This window comes from Triticum aestivum, chromosome 5A (assembly GCF_018294505.1).
Source record: "Triticum aestivum cultivar Chinese Spring chromosome 5A, IWGSC CS RefSeq v2.1, whole genome shotgun sequence".
NCBI lineage: Eukaryota > Viridiplantae > Streptophyta > Magnoliopsida > Poales > Poaceae > Triticum > Triticum aestivum.
In genome coordinates this window covers 673,323,081-673,347,081 of record NC_057806.1, presented here as the reverse complement: position 1 = coordinate 673,347,081, position 24,001 = coordinate 673,323,081, and the positions used below count along the sequence as shown (strand labels likewise).

The 24,001-nt window shown below is 44.5% G+C and overlaps 1 protein-coding gene across 1 annotated transcript; it reads left to right on the top strand.

The window, feature by feature from the left end:
• The first annotated feature begins 1,180 nt into the window (after positions 1-1,180).
• Positions 1,181-2,903, top strand: LOC123108341 (purple acid phosphatase 2-like). Its single transcript, XM_044530156.1, has 2 exons — positions 1,181-1,699; positions 1,798-2,903. Exons 1-2 carry the CDS (start codon positions 1,222-1,224, stop codon positions 2,685-2,687), a joined length of 1,368 nt encoding a protein of 455 aa, XP_044386091.1. The 5' UTR covers positions 1,181-1,221; the 3' UTR covers positions 2,688-2,903.
• Positions 2,904-24,001: the final 21,098 nt, after the last annotated feature.

Sequence of the window (24,001 nt, the reverse complement as noted above, 5' to 3'; positions counted from 1 at the left end):
GAAGAAGGTGAAACATTCATTATAGTGGAAGCATTTATTGCTCCTCACCCTCTACAATAAAGATTAACACACCCCCAAGTGTGTGAACTCCAGATTACATCATCGTCTCCATCGCTTTCAGTTGTCTCTTTACTTGTTGTTTCTACTTTCTTGTGTCTTTCCTTGTGTAGCTAGCTAGCATGTTGATACGCATCATATAGGGTTGTATCACTTAGTTCCATCTTTATAGAACTTATAATTCCACACTTATCTCTAGAAGCAACTAAGAAATGCATTAAATAGTAGCCGCCTATTCTACCCCCTCCCCCTCTAGGCGACATTATCAGCCTCTTTGATCATTCAGAAATAAAGTTTGTAAAACAAAAGTTAGAAGCACTGACAAAGAAATATATTTTAGGGAGTTCAGTTTTACGAGTTTGAATAGGAACCCTTTTTAACTCAAATTTGATGGCGCGTTTTCTTTTTGCGGGAATAAAATTTGGAGTTCAGCTAGAGATGCTCTTACTCATGACCTATCAACGACCCCTAGCACTAATTCCAACCTACAAAGGCACTAATTAGTTAAGCTAACAAGCATTAGGCGTTCTGCATAATGGCGTGGTTTGTAATCGGCACCTCGGAAATTCCGTTAAAGATTGATGGGTCAATTCTTCAGGCACGAACATCCCTTATCTAAAAGCCATAGCTTCTTTCGTCATGCTTGTGAGTTGGATGATTTGGAACGAGAAATGTCCACGTCTTCCGCCACAAGAGTGCTTCATCTCCAATCCTTCTTCACTTGATTAAAGAGGAGGCCATGCTTTAATTTGGCCAAAGCGGGTGCTACGAAACTAGGGAATGTAATTTTAGGAGAGTAATTATTCATGGTTGTAAGGTGTCATTGTAACAAAAACTCCTTTCCCTCCTTAATTAATCAATAGATGAGACGAAGCTTATGCCTACGTAAAGATGTTTATTAAAACGTAACAATTTTTCTTTCAAACACAGCAGTATTTCTAACGGGGCGAGCAGATACGATTTTTTATATGCAGTTCTTGTAAGCTATTTTTTTATATGCGGTTGACAAGCTGAAACAAACAAACTGGATTCTACAGTAAATCTCAACTAACAACACATATTCCCCGCTTGGGGGAGAGCATATTCTACAGTTGCGAATCAGCACGCCTATATATATTTGGCGTTCGATCGATCTCAGCGGCCGATTAGTAGAACGAACCCAAGATGGAGCGTGTGCTCGCGGTGCTCTTCCTCCTGGCGGCGCACGCCGCCTCCGCGGCCGCCGGTGTGACGAGCCCGTACCGGCGGAGCCTGCAGATGCTCCCCGACATGCCGCTCGACGCCGACGTGTTCCGGCCGCCGCCTGGCGACAATGCGCCGGAGCAGGTCCACATCACCCAGGGCGATCTGACCGGCCGCGCCATGACGATATCCTGGGTTACCCCGGAGCACCCGGGCAGTAACGTCGTCCGCTACGGCCTCGCCGCCGACAACCTCAACCTCACGGCCGAGGGCACCGTCCAGCGCTACACCTGGGGCGGCACCTACCAGTCCCCCTACATCCACCACGCCACGCTCACCGGCCTCGACCACGCCACCGTCTACCACTACGCCGTCGGCTTCGGCTACACCGTGAGGTCCTTCTCCTTCAAAACCCCGCCCAAGCCCGGCCCCGACGCGCCCATCAAGTTCGGTCTCATCGGTACGTATCATCATAGGGTATTAGGGTTCTTTCTTGGTGCAGTGCAACCAGTAGATTGATTAATGTTTGCGAGTCGTACGTCTGTCCAATGCATGCAGGTGATCTCGGCCAGACGTTCCACTCCAACGACACGGTGGCCCACTACGAGGCCAACGGCGGCGACGCCGTGCTCTTCATCGGCGACCTGTCCTACGCCGACAACCACCCGGGCCACGACAACCGCCGCTGGGACACGTGGGCGCGCTTCGTGGAGCGCAGCGTCGCGTACCAGCCCTGGATCTGGACCGCCGGCAACCACGAGATCGACTACGCGCCGGAGATCGGCGAGACGGCGCCGTTCAAGCCGTTCACGCACCGGTACCCCACCCCTTTCCGCGCATCCAACAGCACCGAGCACCTCTGGTACTCGGTGAAGATGGCGTCCGCCCACGTCATCATGCTCTCCTCCTACTCCGCCTACGGCAAGTACACGCCGCAGTGGACGTGGCTGCAGGACGAGCTCCGGCGCGTGGACCGGAGGACGACCCCCTGGCTCATCGTCTGCGTGCACTCGCCCTGGTACAACACCAACGACTACCACTACATGGAGGGCGAGACGATGCGCGTCCAGTTCGAGCGCTGGCTCGTCGACGCCAAGGTCGACCTCGTCCTCGCCGGCCACGTCCACTCGTACGAGCGCACCCACCGCGTCTCCAACGTCGCCTACGACATCGCCAACGGCAAGGCCACGCCGCAGTTCAACGCCTCCGCTCCCGTCTACATCAACATCGGCGACGGCGGGAACACCGAGGGGCTCGCCAACAGCTTCCGGTCGCCGCAGCCGGACTACTCCGCATTCAGGGAGGCCAGCTACGGGCACGCCACGCTGGACATCAAGAACAGGACCCACGCCTACTACGAGTGGCACCGCAACCAGGACGGCGTCAAGGTCGTCGCCGACAAGGCCTGGTTCACAAACAGATACTACATGCCAACCCACACCAACTAGATTTAGATACCTACCTTAATTAGTCGATTATTAGTAGTATACCTGTTGAGAAATTAATTAGCAACAAACGTGTATTCGTCCCTTAATTAGGTTTTTTTACTATATGTGGTACTCTACTTAGGAGGAGAAATTAAAGAGATCTTCTCAAGAAGATAAGGCATACCCCTCAAAAAAAAAAAGATGAGGCATACGAGTGAATCATCAGTTTTGCATCCCTATTTTGGTTTTAAACAACAGTTTTGCTAAAGCACATCTAGATGTATCATAAGTATTGCACATCTAAGTCCTATGTCATTGATCTTACATTAAGATTCGTGTGGATATTTTTCCTTTTTTTCACTTTGTGCTTGATATGCAATAACTAGGACACACCCTTTTTGTAAATATACAAAAACGTAGTTTAATGAACAGTTAATGATCAGTTTTTTAGGTACTAATGATCAGTGTTTACGAGGGAAGGTTTAAAATTGATGATCAAGAAACTGAGATGTACATAGATGATCAAGTGAGAGTCTTCTTTCGAGCGGTTACAAGTTTGGTACATTCGATTTACCGTTTTATTCAATGGTTGTTGCTTACGTGCGTTAGTTCTATGAGGCCTTGGCATGGTAATTTACTACAACAAGGTTCATTCGGCTTTGATGAGGAAGGGGCGATAATGATAGTGCACCTTCTGCTCGCTACAATGCTTGAAATTGTCGCTAGGTCATAGACCTGGTTCTAAATTTCAATCGACTAACTTTAGTTTAGAGCGAAACCTATCAAAATCACTAATTAAGGAGCACTCTTTGTAAACGTCACTCCCACCTTCCCGGGCTGCGACAAGTGGCAAATTTTCCTTTTTTCGTAGACCCATTTATTCAAAATGTTTTATCTCTTAAACCGTGCGTCCAAATCTCGAACCATTTTCACCTTTGAATTTCTTGCGTTGAATATTCAAAACTAGATCCCATGTTGATAACTTTTGACGAACTTATTTTCACAAAAAAAATCTGGACGGAAAATAAAGGAAACGCGCTTTTTCGTTTTTGAAAGGCACGGCCATGCCTCTGGCCGAAGCAAATCTGTGTCTCTCGCGGAAGTAAATCTTTGTATCTCGCGGAAGTAAAGCCATGCCTCTCAGGAAAGGAAAAAAAACGCATTATTTCTGTTTCCTACCTCTGGCGTAAGAAAAACCGTGCCTCTCGCGGAAGGAGAAAACACATTATTTTTTTCAAAAAAATTGTTCAATAGCTAAAAAGGATCGATGAAACACCGAAAAGCCAAAAAAAAGCCGAAAACGCTTGTGGAAAAAAGTAAAAATTTCAAAGGGAGTACCTAGAGCGCGACACATGGCGGTGGTCAGCCCACCTCAAGTGACCCTTGGGGAGGCTCCCAAACGAGCGCTCCTTTGTTAGTTGCTCCCGAAACCTCACTAGTAGAAAACAGGGCTTTGGTCCAGGCCGGGTCAGCCCATTAGTCCCGGTTCAGTCTAGAACCGGGACCAATGTGGGCATTGGTCCCGGTTCGTGAGCCCAGGGGACCGGCCGGGCCACGTGGGCCATTGGTCCCGGTTCATCTGGACCTTTTGGTCCCGGTTGGTGGGATGAACCGGGACCAATGGGCCTCTCTCCTAGCCCACCACCATTGGTCCCGGTTGGTGGCTTGAACCGGGACCAAAGGCTCCCCTTTAGTCCCGACTCATGTCACCATCCGGGACCAATGAGGTGCCTATATATACCCCCTCGTGCAAGAGCAGAGCACAGTGCTCTGTTTTTTCTGGCCGAGGGGGAGAGGGCTTTGTGGTGCTCTAGCTCACCTCCTATGCACATGAGGTGTTCGATGGAATGCCCGAGCCACACTACTTAAGCTTTCTCCTCTCGAAGCTCGACCTCCAAGCTCCATTTTCCTCGAGATTTGTCTAGATTTAGCAGTCCGTCACGCCCCGTCCCCGTCTTCACCGCCGTCGATCACCCGCGCCGATCTCATCACCGACACCACCGTGGTGAGCCTCTTGTTCTTATCTTCTTTCTGAAAAGAAAAATATTCTTACTTGTATGTTTAGATAGATACTTGTATCATTTTCTTACATTTATTATTACATCTTATATAGTGCGATGGTTTTGGTATCCGCCCCTGTCGGCCCTCGTCCTGTCTATGATTCGGATGTGGTATGTATATTATCTTTATAACTATTGGTTCATTTATTGTTTATGAAAATTATGCCGACCAACGTGACATAGATTTTATTTATCTAGGATGTATGTGAATCGGAAATGCCAACCGACCCTATTGTCGAGAGGTTAAATTTAGTTGAAGAAGAAAACAATTTGTTGAAGGAAAAAATAAAAAAAATTGAGGAGGAGAAGATGATATTGGAGTTGCATGTTGCGGATGTCGTCGATGATCACGAGATCAAGATGGATGCAATGCGCTTGAAGATTAGAAAGATTAGAAAATATGCCATTCATACCGAGGCTTGATATCATTATGCTGTTGGATCAATTGTTACCTTGGTTGTGATTATGATCGCATTTGTTTTCGCATTGAAATGTTTTACATAGTTTCAATGTATGGTTTAATTAATTAGATGCTCTGGAGAGCTATATGTTGTTAGATGAGAACTATGTATGCACTTTGGTTTTAATGTGATGATGAACTTCTATTAATTTGGACACTTAATTATATATAATGCACGCAGATGAACCGGCAATGGATGTACGTTGACAGACACACCCGCGAGTACATTAAGGGCGTGCATGAGTTTCTCGATGTGGCTGAGGCAAACAAGCAGAATGGTTTTATGTGTTGTCCATGCACTGAATGTGGGAATACGAGGTCTTACTCTAACCGGAAAATCCTTCACTCCCACCTGCTCTACAAGGGTTTCATGCCACACTATAATGTTTGGACGAGGCACGGAGAAATAGGGGTTATGATGGAAGACGGCGAAGAAGAAGACTACGATGACAACTATGTGCCCCCTGAATACGGTGATGCTGCAATGGGGGGAGCTGGTGAAGATCAAGAGGAACCAGACGATGTGCCCAATGATGCTGCAACGGGTGAAGCTGCTGAAGATCAAGAGGAACCAGACGATGTGCCCGATGATGATGATCTCCGCCGGGTCATTGTCGATGCAAGGACGCAATGCATTAGTCAAAAGGAGAAGCTGAAGTTCGATCGCATGTTAGAGGATCACAAAAAAGGGTTATACCCCAATTGCGAAGATGGCAACACAAAGCTCGATACCGTACTGGAATTGCTGCAGTGGAAGGCAGAGAATGCTGTGGCTGACAAAGGATTTGAGAAGCTACTGAAAATATTGAAGAAGAAGCTTCCAAAGGATAATGAATTGCCCGACAGTACATATGCAGCAAAGAAGGTCGTATGCCCTCTAGGATTGGAGGTGGAGAAGATACATGCATGCCCTAATGACTGCATCCTCTATCGCGGTGCATACAAGGATCTGAACGCATGCCCGCTATGTGGTGCATTGCGGTATAAGATCAGACGAGATGACCCTGGTGATGTTGACGGCGAGCCCCCCAGGAAGAGGGTTCCTGCGAAGGTGATGTGGTATGCTCCTATAATACCACGGTTGAAACGTCTGTTCAAAAACGAAGAGCATGCCAAGTTGATGCGATGGCACAGTGAGAACCGAAAGAAAGATGGGAAGTTGAGACCACCCGCTGACGGGTCGCAGTGGAGAAAAATCGAGAGAAAGTACTGGGATGAGTTTGCAAAGGACCCAAGGAATTTATGGTTTGCTTTAAGCGCGGATGGCATTAATCCTTTCGGGGAGCAGCGCAGCAATCACAGCACCTGGCCCGTGACTCTATGTATGTATAACCTTCCTCCTTGGATGTGCATGAAGCGGAAGTTCATTATGATGCCAGTTCTCATCCAAGGCCCTAAGCAACCCGGCAACGAAATTGATGTGTACCTAAGGCCATTAGTTGAAGAACTTTTACAGTTGTGGAATGAAAACGGTGTACGTACGTGGGATGAGCATAGATAGGAGGAATTTAACCTTAAGGCGTTGCTGTTCGTGACCATCAACGATTGGCCCGCTCTCAGTAACCTTTCAGGACAGACAAACAAAGGATACCACGCATGCACGCACTATTTAGATGACACTGAAAGTATATACCTGGACAAATGCAGGAAGAATGTGTACCTGGGAAATCGTCGATTTCTTCCGACCAACCATCAATGTCTAAAGAAAGGCAAGCATTTCAAAGGCAAGGCAGATCACCGGAAGAAGCCCGCCATGCGCACCGGTGATCACGTGCTTGCTATGGTCAATGATTTACACTACGTAATCTTTGGAAAGGGTCCCGGTGGACTACGGTATTTTAGCTCACGCTTGAGTGCTTGGGGTTTTCCTGTGGTAGGCGCCAAGAAAGATACCATGAGGGACACGCACCCATGTGGAAGAAGAAATCTATATTTTGGGACCTACCCTACTGGAAAGACCTAGAGGTCCGCTCCTCAATCGACGTGATGCACGTGATGAAGAACCTTTGCGTGAACCTGCTAGGCTTCTTGGGCGTGTATGGGAAGACAAAAGATACACCTGAGGCACGGGAGGACCTACAATGTTTGCATGAAAAAGACGGCATGCCTCCGAAGCAGTATAAAGGTCCTGCCAGCTACGCTCTTACGAAAGAAGAGAAAGAAATTTTCTTTGAATGCCTGCTCAGTATGAAGGTCACGACTGGCTTCTCGTCGAATATAAAGGGAATAATAAATATGCCAGAGAAAAAGTTTCAGAACCTAAAGTCTCATGACTACCACGTGATTATGACGCAACTGCTTCCGGTTGCATTGAGGGGGCTTCTACCGGAAAACGTCCGATTAGCCATTGTGAAGCTATGTGCATTCCTCAATGCAATCTCTCAGAAGGTGATCGATCCAGAAATCATACCAAGGCTAAGGAGTGATGTGGCGCAATGTCTTGTCAGTTTCGAGCTAGTGTTCCCACCATCCTTCTTCAATATCATGACGCATGTCCTAGTTCATCTAGTCGACGAGATTGTCATCCTAGGGCCCGTATTTCTACACAATATGTTCCCCTTTAAGAGGTTCATGGGAGTCCTAAAGAAATATGTCCGTAATCACGCTAGGCCAGAAGGAAGCATCTCCATGGGCCATCAAACAGAGGATGTTATCGGGTTTTGTGTTGACTTCATTCCTGGCCTTAACAAGATAGGTCTCCCTAAATCGCGGTATGAGGGGAGACTGACTGGAAAAGGCACTCTTGGAAGAGACTTAATAATATGCAGGGACGGATATTCTTGGTCTCAAGCACACTATACAGTTCTACAGAACTCTACCTTAGTGACCCCGTATGTCAATGAACACAAGAACAGTCTGCGCTCCAAACACCCGGAGCAGTGCGACGACCGGATTACATGTGAACACATCAGGACTTTCAGCAGTTGGTTGGAAACACGTCTCAGAGGTGACAACACTGTTTGTGATGAGTTGTACTTGTTGTCCAGGGGACCATCTTTGACTGTATTGACTTACAAAGGATACGAGATAAATGGGAATACATTTTACACGATCGCCCAAGATCAAAAGAGCACCAACCAAAACAGCGGTGTCCGCTTTGATGCAGCAACCGAGATAAGTGGACATATGGGAACTTGACTACGGACCTGATTTTAAGGTCCCTTTGTTTAAGTGCAAATGGCTCAATCTGTTAGGCGGTGGGGTACAGGTAGACCCATAGTACGGAATGACAACAGTGGATCTGAAAAATCTTGGGTACACTGACGAACCGTTCGTCCTAGCCAATGATGTGGCACAGGTTATCTATGTGAAGGACATGTCTACCAAACCGAGAAAAAGAAAAGATAAGGAAGCGAATACATCATACGATGAGCCAAAGCGCCTCATAGTTCTTTCAGGAAAAAGGGACATCCTGGGAGTGGACGGCAAGTAAGACATGTCTGAAGATTATGAAAAGTTTCATGAAATTCCTCCCTTCAATGTCAAGGCTGACCCAAGCATCCTGATAAACAATGAAGATTATCCATGGTTACGGCGCAATAATGACACAAGCGAAGAAAAAGTGAAGACTTTCTCCCGCAACTATTATGATGATACCATGCCAAATTTGTAACAGACGAGTATGCTATGCCAACTTTTTCAGAGTTCATTTGAAAACTATGAATTTAGGTCGAATTTTCTCTATAGGTGCATTTATGTTCAAATTTTAACTATTCAAATTTGAAAACTAATGGAACTAACAGAAAGTTTATATTTTTTCTAAAACAAATGGCACTAACAGAAAGTTTATAATTTTGCTGACCTAAAAGCAAAAAGAATTAAAAAATAAAGCAAAAAACAAAAGAAAATAAATAATACAGAAAACAAAACAAGAAAACTGGAAAAAAAATAAAAATAGCAACAATAAGTATTTTGTAGTAAGTAGAAACAAAATAAAATAAATAAAGCAACAAAGAAAACAAAAAAACTAAGAAAGTGTTTTCAAATTTGAAAACTAATGGCACTAACAGAAAGTTTATAATTTTTCTAAAACTAAAAGCAAAAAGAATTAAAAAAAAGAAAAAAACAAAAGGAAATAAATAATGCAGAAAACAAAACAAAAAAACTGGAAAAAATAGGGCTCACCCCTATAATATTTGTTATGACTAACTAAAATTACCAAATTGAGTATAATGATAAAACACAGTAATATTAAATAGCAGGAAAAAGATTGACTCAAAAATCAATTTTTATAGTAAAGTTATTCATAAACTAGTGATTCACGCAAATTTAAAAAAAATCAAATTTAAACTATTCAAATTTTAAAACTAATGGCACTAACAGAAAGTTTATAATTTTTGTGACCTAAAATAAAAAAAATCACTACAAAACTATAAGTATTTAGTTCTAAGTAGAAACAAAAAAAACAAAAAAAGTGCCACCTACTGGGCCCCCACGGCCTGAATACGACTAGAAACCCTACCATGGGCCAGGATTCAGGCCCGCGGGAGGCCCAGTAGGCCCACAGGCACAGATTGCAGTGTTAGGCCCGAAAGCCTGCTTTAGAGAGGAGCTCGAGAGGGAACGCGCACCGCACCTTATAAACAGGTGTGCCTCCCTCTCAACTAGCGAGGTGGGACTAAATATTTGGGTTCGGGGCAGCACAGACCTTTGGTCCCGGTTGGTGGCACCAACTGGGGCTAAAGGGCAGCATTAGTCCCGGTTGGTGCTACGACCCGGGATTAATGCCGCCCTTTAGTCCCGGTTGGTGCCACCAACCGGGACCAAAGGCCGCCGCTTCCCGCCCTTTGGGCTGCAGAAAAGAGGCCTTTGGTCCCGGTTGGTGGCACCAACCGGGACTAAAGGGGTGCATTAGTCCCGGTTGGTTTCATGAACCGGGACCAATGCTCTTGCTATATATACAACACTTGTCAAAAATTTCATTCAGTTCCTCATTCTCCCCGCCGCCGATGCCGCCCTCTGCCCCGACGTCCTGCTCCTCGTCGTCGTCGCCCGCGCACGTCGTTGCAGCCCCCGTCGTCGCCCGCGCCCCGCGCCGCCCCGTTGTCGCCCGCGCCGCCCCGTTGTCGCCCGCGCCGCCCCGTCATCGCCCGCGCCGCCCCGACGTCGTCGCCGCCCCCGCCGTCGCCCGCGCCCCGCGCTGCCCCGAGCCCGCCGTCCTCGTCGCCCCTGCCCGATCGCTGCCAGGCGCTGCCCCGCGCCGCCCCGTCGTCGCCCGCGCCGCCCCGACGTCGTCGCTGCCCCCGCCATCGCCCGCGCCCCGCGCCGCCCTGAGACCGCCGTCCTCGTCGCCCCTGCCCCGTCGCCGCCAGGCGCTGCCCCGACGCCGCCCGCCGCCCGCCCCCGCCAACGCCGTGGTCGTCGCCGAGCCATCGCCGCCGCCGCCGTCGACCTCACCGGTCGCCCCCGTTGTGGGCCACCGCCGTCGAGGCTCTGTTCATAGCATTTTTTTATATATGGTTTTTCATATATGTATTAATTTTTTTGTTTATAGCTATATGATGAATGGATGTGGCTATATATGTATGTATGAATATAATGTTCATAGAATTTTTTTTTGTTTATATATGTTTTTTCATATATGTATTAATTTTTTATTTAGTTTGTTAGTAGATATCGATTTTAGGTTAGTGCATTTTAATTAGGTTAGTGTAGAGGAAAAAGTAAAATAAGGAAAAGGAAGAAAAGAGGAAGAAGGAAGAAGGAAGAAGTAGAAGAAGAAAAGGAAGGAGTGGAAAAAGGAAAATAAGAAGAGGAAGACTTCTTTTTTTCTTCGATCTTCTCCTCTATTTTTTTCATGGATATATGCTAAAGAAAACGAGGGGGTGATAGATGATGATGAGGGGTCGAGAGTGGGACGAGAGGTCGAGAGGTGTTGAGGGGAGAAAAAAAATGTTATCAGGGACGAGGGTCGTCGAGGGGTCGAGAGAGGGACGAGGGTTCGAGAGAACTAAATAAGAAGAAGAAGAGGAGAGGAAGAAGAGGAGAAATAAATAAGAAGAAGAAAAAAGAAGAAAAATAAGAGGAGAAGAAGAAAGGAATAGTGGAGAAGAAGAGAAAAAAGAATATATTCTATTTTTTCTTCTTCTCCACTATTCCTTTCTTCTTCTCCTCTTCTTCTTCTTCTTCTTCTTCTTCTTCTTCTTCTTCTTCTTCTTCTTCTTCTTCTTCTTCTTCTTCTTCTTCTTCTTCTTCTTCTTCTTCTTCTTCTTCTTCTTCTTCTTCTTCTTCTTCTTCTTCTTCTTCTTCTTCTTCTTCTTCTTCTTAATTTTTATCGGGAACGAGGGTGTCGAGGATCGCCGAGGGGTCGAGGGTCGGGAAATAGGGTAGAGGGTCGATGGTCATTAAGGGGTCAAGGGTCGAGGGTTTCAGGGTCGAGGGTTCGAGGGTTCTATAGGGTCGAGGGTCGAGGGTTCCAGGGTCATCTAGGGGTCGAGGGTTCCAGGGTCGTTGAGGGTTCGAGGGGTCGAGGATCGCCGAGGGGTCGAGAGAGGTTTCCTAGTGTCAAAGTATTGAAGAAATCCATGGCTTCATCATTAGCCGGAAGTAACCAGGGCATGACGAAGTCCTCCAAAATTATTTTGGAATGGTGTCCCGGATAGGATAATTTGCCTTTTTGTATGAATTTCAGCAAAGGCCTTCCAAATAACGATATTTGGAAGGTTCTTGCTGAACTTTGTACCAAAAAGCGAATTATCCTATCTAGGACTCCGTTCCAAAATAACTTTGGAGAGCTTCGTACCATCATGGACATGTTACTTTCGCCTAATGATGAAGACATGGTTTTGTTGAATCCTTTGACACTACGCAACCTCCCGACCCCTCGGCGATCCTCTCGAACATGAGAGGAAGAAGAGGATCGCTGAGGGGTCGAGGGTTCCAGGGTCGTCGAGGGTTTGAGGGGTCGAGAGAGGTTTCCTAGTGTCAAAGTATTGAAGAAATCCATGGCTTCATCATTAGCCAGAAGTAACCAGGGCATGACGAAGTCCTCCAAAATTATTTTGGAATGGTGTCCCGGATAGGATAATTTGCCTTCTTGTATGAATTTCAGCAAAGGCCTTCCAAATAACGATATTTGGAAGGTTCTTGCTGAACTTTGTACCAAAAAGCGAATTATCCTATCTAGGATTCCGTTCCAAAATAACTTTGGAGAGCTTCATACCGTCATGCACATGTTACTTTCGCCTAATGATGAAGACATGGTTTTGTTGAATCCTTTGACACTAGGCAACCTCCCGACCCCTCGGCGATGCTCTCGAACATGAGAGGAAGAAGAGGATAAAAAAAGAAGAGGGACATTCTCCTCTATTCTTTCTTCTCCTCTTTTTTTCTTCTTCCTCTTTTTTTATCGGGAACGAGGGTCATCGAGGGACATAGATGTAGTGTCGTCATTGTCGATATATACCCCCTCCCGATAGCTTACTATGATTAGGTAGCTAGTTCTACGTTTGGCACTAATATATCCATCTTTCATGTTTGAATAATAATTGCCATGTTGTAAATATTTGTAGAAACTATGGACACCGCCCTAGACGAAGCAAAAGAAGCGTTGTTGAGGGACATAATCGCAGAAGGAAGTGATGCCGTCTCGTTGTTTCTCAACGAAACCGATGGTCTGGAAGGAGAGGGTGAACAAGCTGGCTACGGTGACCTAATGCCGGTGCAAGAAGAAGAACATGAGGACGGCTCCGGTGACCCAATGCCGGTGCAAGAAGGAGACCGTGATGACGGCTCCGGTGACCGAACCGAGTCCAGCCAGGTATATATATATTAGTTAAGCCTGTGCTGACTAGCTGATTGATGCATTCATTGTTTTGGTATGTACACATATTAATTAAGTCTTTGTTCTTTTTTCTAGCCCTCCGGATCGAGCACAACTTCGGTAAAGAGACGAGGCCCGAAGAAAAAGTTGAGCTCGGATGAAAAGTTTGAGATCATAGCAATCGCGCCCGACGGCCAACCGATTGAACCCCTCCGGACAAAGAGCGCATTTGTTGCTCAGTGCGGGGTTCTGGTTAGGGACAAGATCCCGATAAGCATCCAACAATGGTTTAAGCTGGCTACAGAAGACCCTGAGGTGTCTTATGTCAATGATATGCAGAAAAATGATCTTTGGACTGAGCTGAAGTCAAATTTCACCCTACTGCCAGAGGGTAATCCAGAGAACCCAGTTAAAGAGAAATTAATCAAGTCTTTTTCTCTTAAGAGGATGGCAGAACTATTCAGGAGGTGGAAGAAAGAGCTGAATAAGTTTGTCGAAAATAATGAGACACCAGAATTCAAGGGAAGATATGAGAAGATCAGAGATCACTGGCCCGCATTTGTGGCCCACAAGACATCGGAAAAGAGTAAGAAGATGTCGGCAACAAACAAGCAAAATGTTGTGAAGAAGATGCTTCACCATCGCACGGGGTCAGCTGGCTACCTCGTAGCTCGGCCTAAGTGGGCCAAGAATGAGAATGATCTGGTTGATAAAGGGATCGAACCAGAGACAATTAGCTGGCCAGACCGTTGCTGAACTTGGTTCTTCGGGGCTGGCGGAACCTTGGACCCTGTAACAGGGAAGTGCATTTGGACAAACGATCAAATGGACATACCAGTCAGGAAGCATAAGCAGTATATCGAAGCAGCGCAGCAAGGGAAGTTCTTTCCAGACAGAGAGAACGACGAGCTCACAATGGCCCTCGGGAATCCTGAGCACCCTGGACGGACACGAGGCATGCCAGGCTCCATTCCGTGGAAGGTTGTGTTTCTGGACGCAGGCAGTTACAAATCCCATGAGAGGAGGAAAAAAGTGCAGCAGAACCAAATGCAGGCGCTGCAAGCAAGGGTTGCCCCATAGAGGAAAGAGAAGCAAATCGCAGCAAACGTACTGCCGAAGCCTCCCCCAAAGCTACCCCGCCATCTCAGCACAGAAGCAGCGTGGCTTCCACCGAGCTGCTTCAGCCGGAGCATGCCTTGATGGCTCCTTCCAGCTATCCCATGGATGCTATCACGGAGTCTCAAAATTGCCACCTTATGACGCAATGGATGAATTTGAAGGTCAAGGCGGCTGTTGGCTCTGTTTATCCTACTGAACCGATTCCAGAAGGACATGCTAGGGTGATTGTGGATGAAATAACGGAGGGATTTGAGGACCTCTAGCTTGACCACCCTACCGGTGAAGGGGAGACTCGGCTGGGGTCTGCTCTGAAGACTCCATGCCTATGGCGGAAGGAGCTCATCAACCTTTCGAACTGGACGCCTCCGCCTCCTCCTCCTCCTCCTCCGGCGAGTCAGGGCACTCCGCCTCCTCCACCGCCTCCTCCTCCGGCGAGTGACGATCAGGGCCCTCGGCTGGCTCCTTCTCCAGCGCGTGGCGGCACTCCGCCTCCTTCTCCGCCTGCGCCAACGCGCCCGAGCAGCCAGCCTCCTCCTTCTCCGCCTCGTCAGCAAGGGCGAAAGAGACCTGCCGCCGCTCCAGCTGCTCTGGCACATCGTAGTCCTTCTCCTCCGCCTCGTAAGCAAGTAAAGAAGACAACCGCTCCGTCTGCTCGGTCGGCGTCTAGCAGTACAACCAGAGGCGGGAGGACATACAGATTCGGTCCTTCTCTGAAGACTCCAGAGAAGTTACCATATGAGAGGACCCCGGAGGAGAATGCCGAGATCGCATGAACCGAAGTGGATGACTGGTTTCAAGGGTTGAGAGCAAAGAGACATCCACCTCCGGAGGAGAAGGTAGATCCGGTGAAAGTGAAGCGCACTCTGGCTGCCCTGGCAAAACCACCCAAGTCTCCTCCGAAAGGTAATTATGAGCGCATTATTGCAAAGACATAGGCCGAAGCGGAGCGGTCGGGAAGTACAGTCAGTGATCAAAGGCTGAAAGAATGACGAGCAGCTGGGAAACAAATTGCCCAGCTCGGCGAACAAGCGAAGCAATCGTGCCCCCCCCCCTCAAGGTGCCTAGCGACATCGTCGATCCGAGGATGGTGCCCGGTTATGGCAATGTTGACGATTACCTGCCCGACGATGTACATTATGATACCATGGAGGTGCAGATACACGGATACGAGTACGGGAAGCCTCTCATCAAAGATGAAAAATCTTTACCAACGATGATGCGAAGATTACATGATTGGTACTTGAAAATCTGCAGAGAGTCTGGGGGAAGGAGTACTTTGTATGCGAGAGTTAAACCGGAGCATGACCTCGTTGGAATTGAACTGTTGCCTATTCCATTTGAGGAGTTCTATCAGTTTTTCAATCAATTGGCCCTGATAAAACAACGATCACCTGCTACTGTCTGTAAGTACTACTACTTCTGTCATTAAGTCTCTCTATATAGCTCATCTCTTTCATTGCATGTATTTATAATTATCCTCACTATATTATGCAGAATGAAGATCGCCGAATTGAAGAAAAGACAAATCGGTGATATTGGGTTCATTAACACATATCTCATAGATGCAACTGAGGTTCTACATCATCCCGAAGATACCGAGGCCAACTAGCTACGATCATTCAAAAAAAGTGAAAACAAAGATATAATACTCTTTCCTTACAACTTCAAGTGAGTGTTACTGTCTTGTGCATATTCAGTTTCCCTTATATATTAGTCCAGGTTATAGTAATGTAATTGATGAGTTATGCATGCGTGTGCAGTTTCCACTATATTCTCCTAGAGATTAGGCTTGAGCAGGGAGTAGTAACCGTCTTGGACTCTAAACGAAAAGATCCCCAGGAGTATACGGACATGACTGAAATCCTCAAGAAGTAAGTTAAATCGATCATTATCCACCATATCAGCAACTTTGTTCATTTCCTGATATCAAGTAATTGTTTTCTTTGTCCGGCAGGGTTTGGAGAAAATTCACCAGAACAGTTCCGGGACTGCCGAAGGAGCTGGAATTTAGACACCCGAAAGTAAGTACTATAGTAGCATGTTCCGCGCATCTCCTAGTGATTCAAGCGCTAGTTTCATCAATACCATTTAGCATTCTTGCTTATCAGTTTGATTGACCTCTATTTCTTGTAAAGTGGTTGTGGCAGGAAAAAGGGAATGATTTCTGTGGATACTACGTCTGCGAGTCCATCCGCCACACGACCTGTGAGCGGGGCGGGTACTCTGACGAACAATATGAAGTACGTAAATAACAACATTCACAATTTTATTTTATTACCATCATTTGTATTGAGTTTCATTCATTCATATATATATGTATTGACCCCCTTCTTCAAATTAGATGTTTCGGAAGCGGGATGAACTCCTAGCACCAGCTCGCATGCGAGCAATTCAAGAGGAATTGGCAGCATTCTTTCTTGACCAAGTGATCGCTGAAGACGGAGAATACTATGTGGACCATGAGTCCATATGATTATATTTGTAAGAGATAATTATTGTATATATGTAGCCGGTAGTGTCGGATAGATATACGAGAACTTGTTGTTCGACCAATCTCTCGGAGAAGGAGAGGTGGTCAATATCACTTCTCTCTGTATGCATATATGTTCATGACGATCTTCTGTTTCCTTCGTTTGCTTACTAGCTAACTAGCGTGTCTAGTCCTCTCTATACGTATGTATAGTACGTAGCATCGACCAAGCACGGATGTAAGAGAGGACACTTCTCTCTATTAATTATAGCTAGCTAACACAATATATGAAACACCTAAATTAACCCCCCAAAACCCCAAACCCCCCCCCCCTTTAAAAAAACAAAACCCCCAGCCACAGAAATGCTGACGCGTGGATGCCTATTGGTCCCGGTTGGTGCCACCAACCGGGACCAAAGGGTCTCCTGCCTGGGCTCTGCGCACTGCCCACGTGGAGGCCCATTAGTCCCATTTCTGGATTGAACCGGGACTAAAGGTACAGGGCATTAGTACCGACACTTCAGTCCCGGTTCAGGAACCGGGACTAAAGGCCCTTACGAACCGGGACTATAGGCCCTTTTTCTACCAGTGCCTATGGGGTGTTATGTGGTCAACATGGGCTGTGAAAGTGCGAGGGGCTTCTTTATGTTTCTGTTTTCTGGGCTTTCTACACTTTCTGGGCGTTGTGCTTTGGGATCTTTTCTCAATTTATTTTTGTGGATATGAAGTTTCCACACTCGCACTCAAATGCACCCTGAACAGTAAAATCAAAAAATAAAGTACAAAACTTCAGAAAAAACTTATGTTGCAACAAACTTCGTTGAATTGTCTTCTCACATACGAAATTTCACGATAAAATAACATTTGTGAAGGTCCGGGCAAAAATAACGAAATCGATGCTCCAAAAGGACTATTTTGTAAAGCATTTTGAAGTGCTGCTTTTTTCAAACATCCCCAGATGTTATTTTATCATGAAAATTTGCACAAACGGAGAAAACTAAACTGTTAGTTGTCAAAAACCAATTTTTAAAGGTCACCCCTACCTCCCCAGGTTGCGACAAGTTGTGAGTTTTCTCTTTTTCGTAGATCCATTTATTCAAAACATTTTATCTCTTAAACCGTGAGTCCAAATCTCGAACCATTTTCACCGTTGGATTCCTTGCGTCGAGATCTTCGAAACTAGATCCGATGTTGATAAGTTTTTATGAACTTATTTTTCACGAAAAAATCCGGACAAAAACCATGCCCCTCACGGAAGGAAAATAAAGGAAACACGTTTTTTTTTTCATTTTTGAGAGGCACGACTGTACCTCTCAGGAAGCAAATCCCAAAACACGTTACTTTTTAAATAAACATTGTCCAAAAGCTAAAATGGCCGATGGAAAACTGAAAAGCCAAAAAAAACATCTAAAAGCCGAAAACACATGCAGAAAAAAAAAATTCTGGAGGAAGCGTAGAGAGGACGACACATGGCGGTGGTCAGCCGACCTCAAGCGACCCTTGGGAAGGCTCCGAAACAAGCGCTCCTTCGTTAGTTGCCCCCAAAACCTATGGGGCCTGACATGGCCAACATTATTGTGAAAGTGCGAGCTGCTTCTTTACGTTTCAGTTTTTTGGGCTTTGTGCACTTTCTGGGGGCGTGCTTTGGGATCTTTTCTCAGTTTATTTTTGTGGATATAAAGTTTTCACACTCGCACTCAAATGCACCCTTATGAACAGTAAAATCAAACAATATAGTTACAAAAATTAAAAAAGAAACCTTTTTGTTGCAACAAACATCGTTGAATTGTCTTCTCACATATGAAATTTCACGATAAGTTAACATTTGTGGAGGTCCAAGCAAAAATAACGAAATTGATGCTCCAAAAGGACTATTTTGTAAAGCATTTTGGAGTGCTAATGTTTTTCCCAGACATCCCGAGATGTCATTTTATCACGAAAATTTGCACGAACTGTTCCTATCGCGAAGGAGATCGGTGAGTCGGTGGCCAGCGTATCCGCGTCCCCGTCCACGTCCACTGACAACTTCGAGGGAAAGTAGAACACGGGAGGCCGCCGCCGCTTGGGTCCCAGGAAAGCTACCGTAGGTGCGTCGCCAGCTTGTACAGCCGATGACGTGACTGGTTTCTTCTTTATCTTAGACGACCCTGGCCTAGGCGTCCACGGAAGCACCCTTCCACTCCAGCTGAGGCATCCTCTTCGCCACACTCCGATGCGCGGCGCAGCCGGACATAGGGAAGATACGAGGGAACAATATGCCTCCGAGACTCCCAGCAGTTCGGTGACGAAGGGATTCTCCACGACTAGCGTAGTGTATTCGTGTCGTGGGAGTGGAGCTCCGTGCGATCATACGTGTACATAGTTTTAACTTTTTAGCTAAAATATTTCCAAAATATAACCGTTTGCGTCCGGTTTGTATGAAATTCGTCATGTGTGTATAAAATCCAGTCGAGTTTGCATGAAATCTGTCCGTGTTTGCACGAATTTCGTCCGGTTGGTTTGAGTTGTTATCAAAACGCATGCGACTAGCGTTGGATGGCTGCCTCCCATGTCCATGTCTACGGATTAGTCCCCCTGTCCATGGACTGATGCAAGAGGTTTCTTGCGGGTTGCCATTGGAGATACCCTAAAGTCACTAAAATAAATGACTTAGCAGTGCAGCACCACCAACCAGGGATGGTTTTAGACTAGATTACAAATTCTTGATTTAATATGCACGCTGAGCAAGTATAGGAGACCAAAACATAGTGAAGTTTTTCAGATCTGGATGATGCAGCACAGCGGCGGTAGGTATTTCCCTCAGATATGAAACCAAGGTTATCAAACCACTACGAGAACCAAGCAACACAACGTAAACAACACCTGCACATAGATAACAAATCCTCGCAACCCGACATGTTAAAGGGTTGTCAATCCCTTTCGGTGTATGGCGTCTCAAGTGGCAAACTGACGTGAGATAAGTTTATAGTAAATTGATAGATCAAACGCTGAATAAAATAAATAAGGGAAATTTGCAGCAATGCATTTTTGTATTTTTGGTTTAATAGATCTGAAAATAAATGCAATAGAAAAGTAGATTGCAAAGGCAAATATATGACAAAGAAGACCCGGGGGCCGTAGGTTTCACTAGTGGCTTCTCTCGAGAAAAATAGCAAATGATGGGTAAACAAATTATTGTTGGGAAATTGATAGAACTTCAAATAATTATGACGATATCTAGGCAATGATCATTATACAGGCATCACGTCCAAGATTAGTAGATCGACTCCTGCCTGCATCTACTACTATTACTCCACACATCGACCACTATCCAGCATGCATCTAGTGTATTAAGTTCTTGGAGAGACGGAGTAATGCAATAAGAACGATGACATGATGTAGACAAGATCTATCTATGTAGAGATAGACCCCATCATCTTATCCTTAATAGCAACAATACAAATGTGTCGTTTCTCTTTCTGTCACTGGGATCAAGCACCATAAGATCGAACCCACTACAAAGCATCTCTTCCCATTGCAAGATAAATAGATCACATTGGCCAAACAAAACCCAAATATCGGAGAAGAAATACGAGGCTATAAGCAATCATGCATATAAGAGATCAGAGAAACTCAAATAACTTTCATGGATATAAAAAGATAGATCTGATCATAAACTCAAAGTTCATCGGATGCCAACAAACACACCGCAAAAGAGTTACATCATATGGATCTCCAAGAGACCATTGTATTGAGAATAGAGAGAGAGAGAGAGATGAAGCCATCTAGCTACTAACTATGGACCCGAAGGTCTACAAGGAACTACTCATGCATCATCGGAGAGGCACCAATGGAGGTGGTGAACCCCATCTGAGATGGTGTCTAGATTGGATCTGGTGGTTCTGGACTCTGCATCGACTGGATGAATATTTCATCGACTCCCCTAGGGTTCTGGGATTGTTGGGGGTATTATAGAGCAAAGAGGCGGTCCGGGGGGCACCCGAGGTGGGCACAACCCACCAGGGCGCGCCTGGGCCTCCTGGCACGCCCTGGTGGGTTGTGCCCCCCTCGGGGCACCCCCCAGGCGCAGCCAGGGCCCGTTGCGTTCCTTTTGGCCCGTAAAAATTCTCCGTAAAGTTTCGTGGCATTTGGACTCCGTCTGATATTGATTTTCTGTGATGTAAAAACACGGAAAAAACAGGAACTGACACTTGGCATTATGTCAATAGGTTAGTACCAAAAATTGATATAAAATGACTATAAAATGATTATAAAACATCCAAGGTTGATAATATAACAGCATGGAACAATCAAAAATTATACATACGTTGGAGATGTATCAGCATCCCCAAGCTTAATTGCTACTCGTCCTCGAGTAGGTAAATGATAAAAACAGAATTTTTGGTGCGGAATGTTGCCTATCATGTCATATCATATTCTTTTCTTTATAGCATGGACAATTTGACTTTTAGTTGTTCAAAGCAATAGTCTAGTTTTGACATGATAATTTAGATACTCAAGCATATCAACAAGCAGCCATGTCTTTCGAAATATCAACGCTAAAATATGTTATCCCTAGCCCATCATGCTCAAACATTGATCCATTCATGAAACACACTCGAATATTAGTTACACCCAATACTTAAGTACGACCATATTGCCTCCTAGTTGGTGCATTTATAAGAGAAGATGGAGACTCAAACTAAAAATTGCATAAAGTAAAAGAAAGGCCCTTCGCAGAGGGAAGTAGGGATTTGTAGAGGTGCCATAGCTCAAAGCGAAAAACTTAGAGATAAAAACATTTTGGGAGGTGTTTCCATCCCACCAACGAAAAATGACTTACTGTTCTCAATACTTTCCATGCATAGATATATCATAGGCGGTTCCCAAACAAGAAATAAAGTTTATTCCTTTTTCCACCATACTTTCACTTTCCATGGCTAGCCGTATCCACAGTTGCCCTCCATACCAACACTTTCCCAGGAATTTATTATTTGACAACGTAAAGTAAATTCATTTTTTTTGCATTTCGGGACTGGGCATCCCTAATACCTTTGCCTTACTCTCATGCAATGACAAATGAATAAACACTCATCTTGACAATAACACATCTAGCATGGAAAATATTAGCCACCCCTCACCGCTCCGTGAGCGAAACAAACACACAAAAGAGAAGTTTATTTTTGAAAATTAGAGATGGCACATGCAATTTTTCTTAGAACGGCAAAAGAATACCGCATATAGGTAGATATAGTGGACTCATGTGGCAAAACTGGGTTAAAGTTTTGGATGCACAAGTAGTGATCATACTTAGTGCAAAATGAAGGCTAGCAAAAGAATGGGAAGCGACCAACTAAGAAACAGATAATCTCATAAGCAATCATTAAGCATAAATAACACCGAATAATACACCACAAGTAGGATATAATTTCATTACATGACTATTGACTTTCGTACTTGCATAGGGAATCACAAACCTTGACACCAACATTCTTACTAGAACATAATTACTCACTAACATAAATCACATATCACATCATCATATCTCTAAACTGTTACTCAGAATCAAGTTTATTTTGTCCAATGATCTTCATGAAAGTTTTTGTTATCTCCTCCTTGGATATCTATCACTTTGGGACTAATTTTCATGTATTGCTTTTGACAAGCTCCAACAAATATAAGTAAAGATCATGAGCGTAACTTTTCTTCTTTATCTCAAATTAATTTAAGTGAAGCAAGAGATAATTTCTTGAAAATTTACTAACTCTCAAATAAATCTAAGTGAAGCAAGAGAGCATTTCTTCAAAAATACTAAAGCACACCATGCTCAAAAAAGATATAAGTGAAGCACTAGAGAGCAAGTCCATAGCTCATAAAAATTTAAGTGAAGCAAAGAGAGAAATTGTAACAAGTCATGACATAATTTTGGCTCTCTCAAATAAGTGTGTCCAGCAAGGATTGATGACTTAAAACACAAAATAAAACAAGCAAAGACTCATATCATACAAGACGCTCCAAGAAAAACACATATCATGTGACGAATAAAAATAGTTTCAAGTAAAATACCGATAGTCATTGGAAGAAAGCGGGGATGCCACTCAGGGGCATCCCCAAGATTCCATCCTTCCTTCATCCATCACAAGATAACGCAAAAATAGAAAACTTCAATCACACAAAACTCAACAAAAACTTCGTGAGATCCATTAGTATAAGAATAATAAATCACTACTATAAGTATTGTACAAAACCAATTCATATTTTGTTTTTGTATTATATCTACTGTATTCCAACTTTTCTATGGCAAAACCTCATCAAAGAAAACCATAGAGCCACCAAAATAAGCACACACCACAAAGAAAACAGAATCTGTCAAAATAGAACAGTGTGTAACAATCTGACTATTTTGAATACTTCCGTAACTCCAAAAATTCTGAAAAATTAGGAAGACCTGAGCAATTTGTATATTTATCTACTTCAAGTGGAATGGATATTTTATCGCTCTATGGTAAAAAATGAAAATTAATTTCATGAGCGTAAAAGTTTCTGTTTTTTTAGCAAGATCAAACAACTATCACCCAAGAAGATCCTAAAGGCTTTACTTGGCACAAACACTAATTAAGACATAAAAAACACAATCATAACAGTAGCATAATTGTGCTAACACACAAAAACAAGAAGCAAAAAGCAAAAATAAAATTTATTCATTGAGTTGCCTCCCAACAAGCGCTATAGTTTTATGCCCTTAGCTAGGCATAAAGCAAGGATCTAAGTTTTTTTCATCCTTGTACTTTGGAAAGAAAAGGGAAAATTTTCTACCAATGGCATTTAATTTCCTATTTTGTGAAAGCACGTGGCCATTGATAGCAGAAGAAAGATAAGCATGTCGCAAAAATTCTTATCTAAACTAGCCTTCATCTCTTAATTTTTTTGATAAAAGCACATAAGAGTGGTAGATTCAACATTTTATCCTTCGTGGTGCCCAAATATAGCTTTCATCTTCTCATAAGTATCAACGACATCCCCTTCAAGAAAACCGTTTTCAAATATAGAATCTAAAACTTGCTTGAAGAAAGAAGGTAAACCAACATAAAAACTTTTCAAGTATATCTCTATCTGGTATTGGGGCGCATAGCTAGATCGAATTCTCAACAGCCTATCCCAAGCATCTTTCAAAGATTCATCAAGTAAATAACGAAAAATTCCGGAATCATCTTCATCACATTGGTTAAGATTTTCCTTAACCACCCTCGTAGATCCTTCCATAGCATCATTGTTTATGAGCTTAGAGAGGACAGAGGGGCTATCCAAAGTATTAAGACTCGAGAGAAAACCCTTAGCCCTTCTAAGATCGGACATGGCAAGAAAAGGGCGAACGCAAAAGAGAGGCAAATAAAACGGCAAATTTTTGTGAAGTGGGGGAGAGGAAAACGAGAGGCAAATGGCAAATAATGTAAATTGTGACGAGGTAAGATTTGTGATTAGGAA

Bases quoted from the DNA above. Each gene is read 5' to 3' on its own strand.
- LOC123108341 (XM_044530156.1), top strand. From the start codon at position 1,222: ATGGAGCGTGTGCTCGCGGTGCTCTTCCTCCTGGCGGCGCACGCCGCC. The intron at 1,700-1,797 runs GTACGTATCATC...CAATGCATGCAG, and splicing joins CATCAAGTTCGGTCTCATCG to GTGATCTCGGCCAGACGTTC.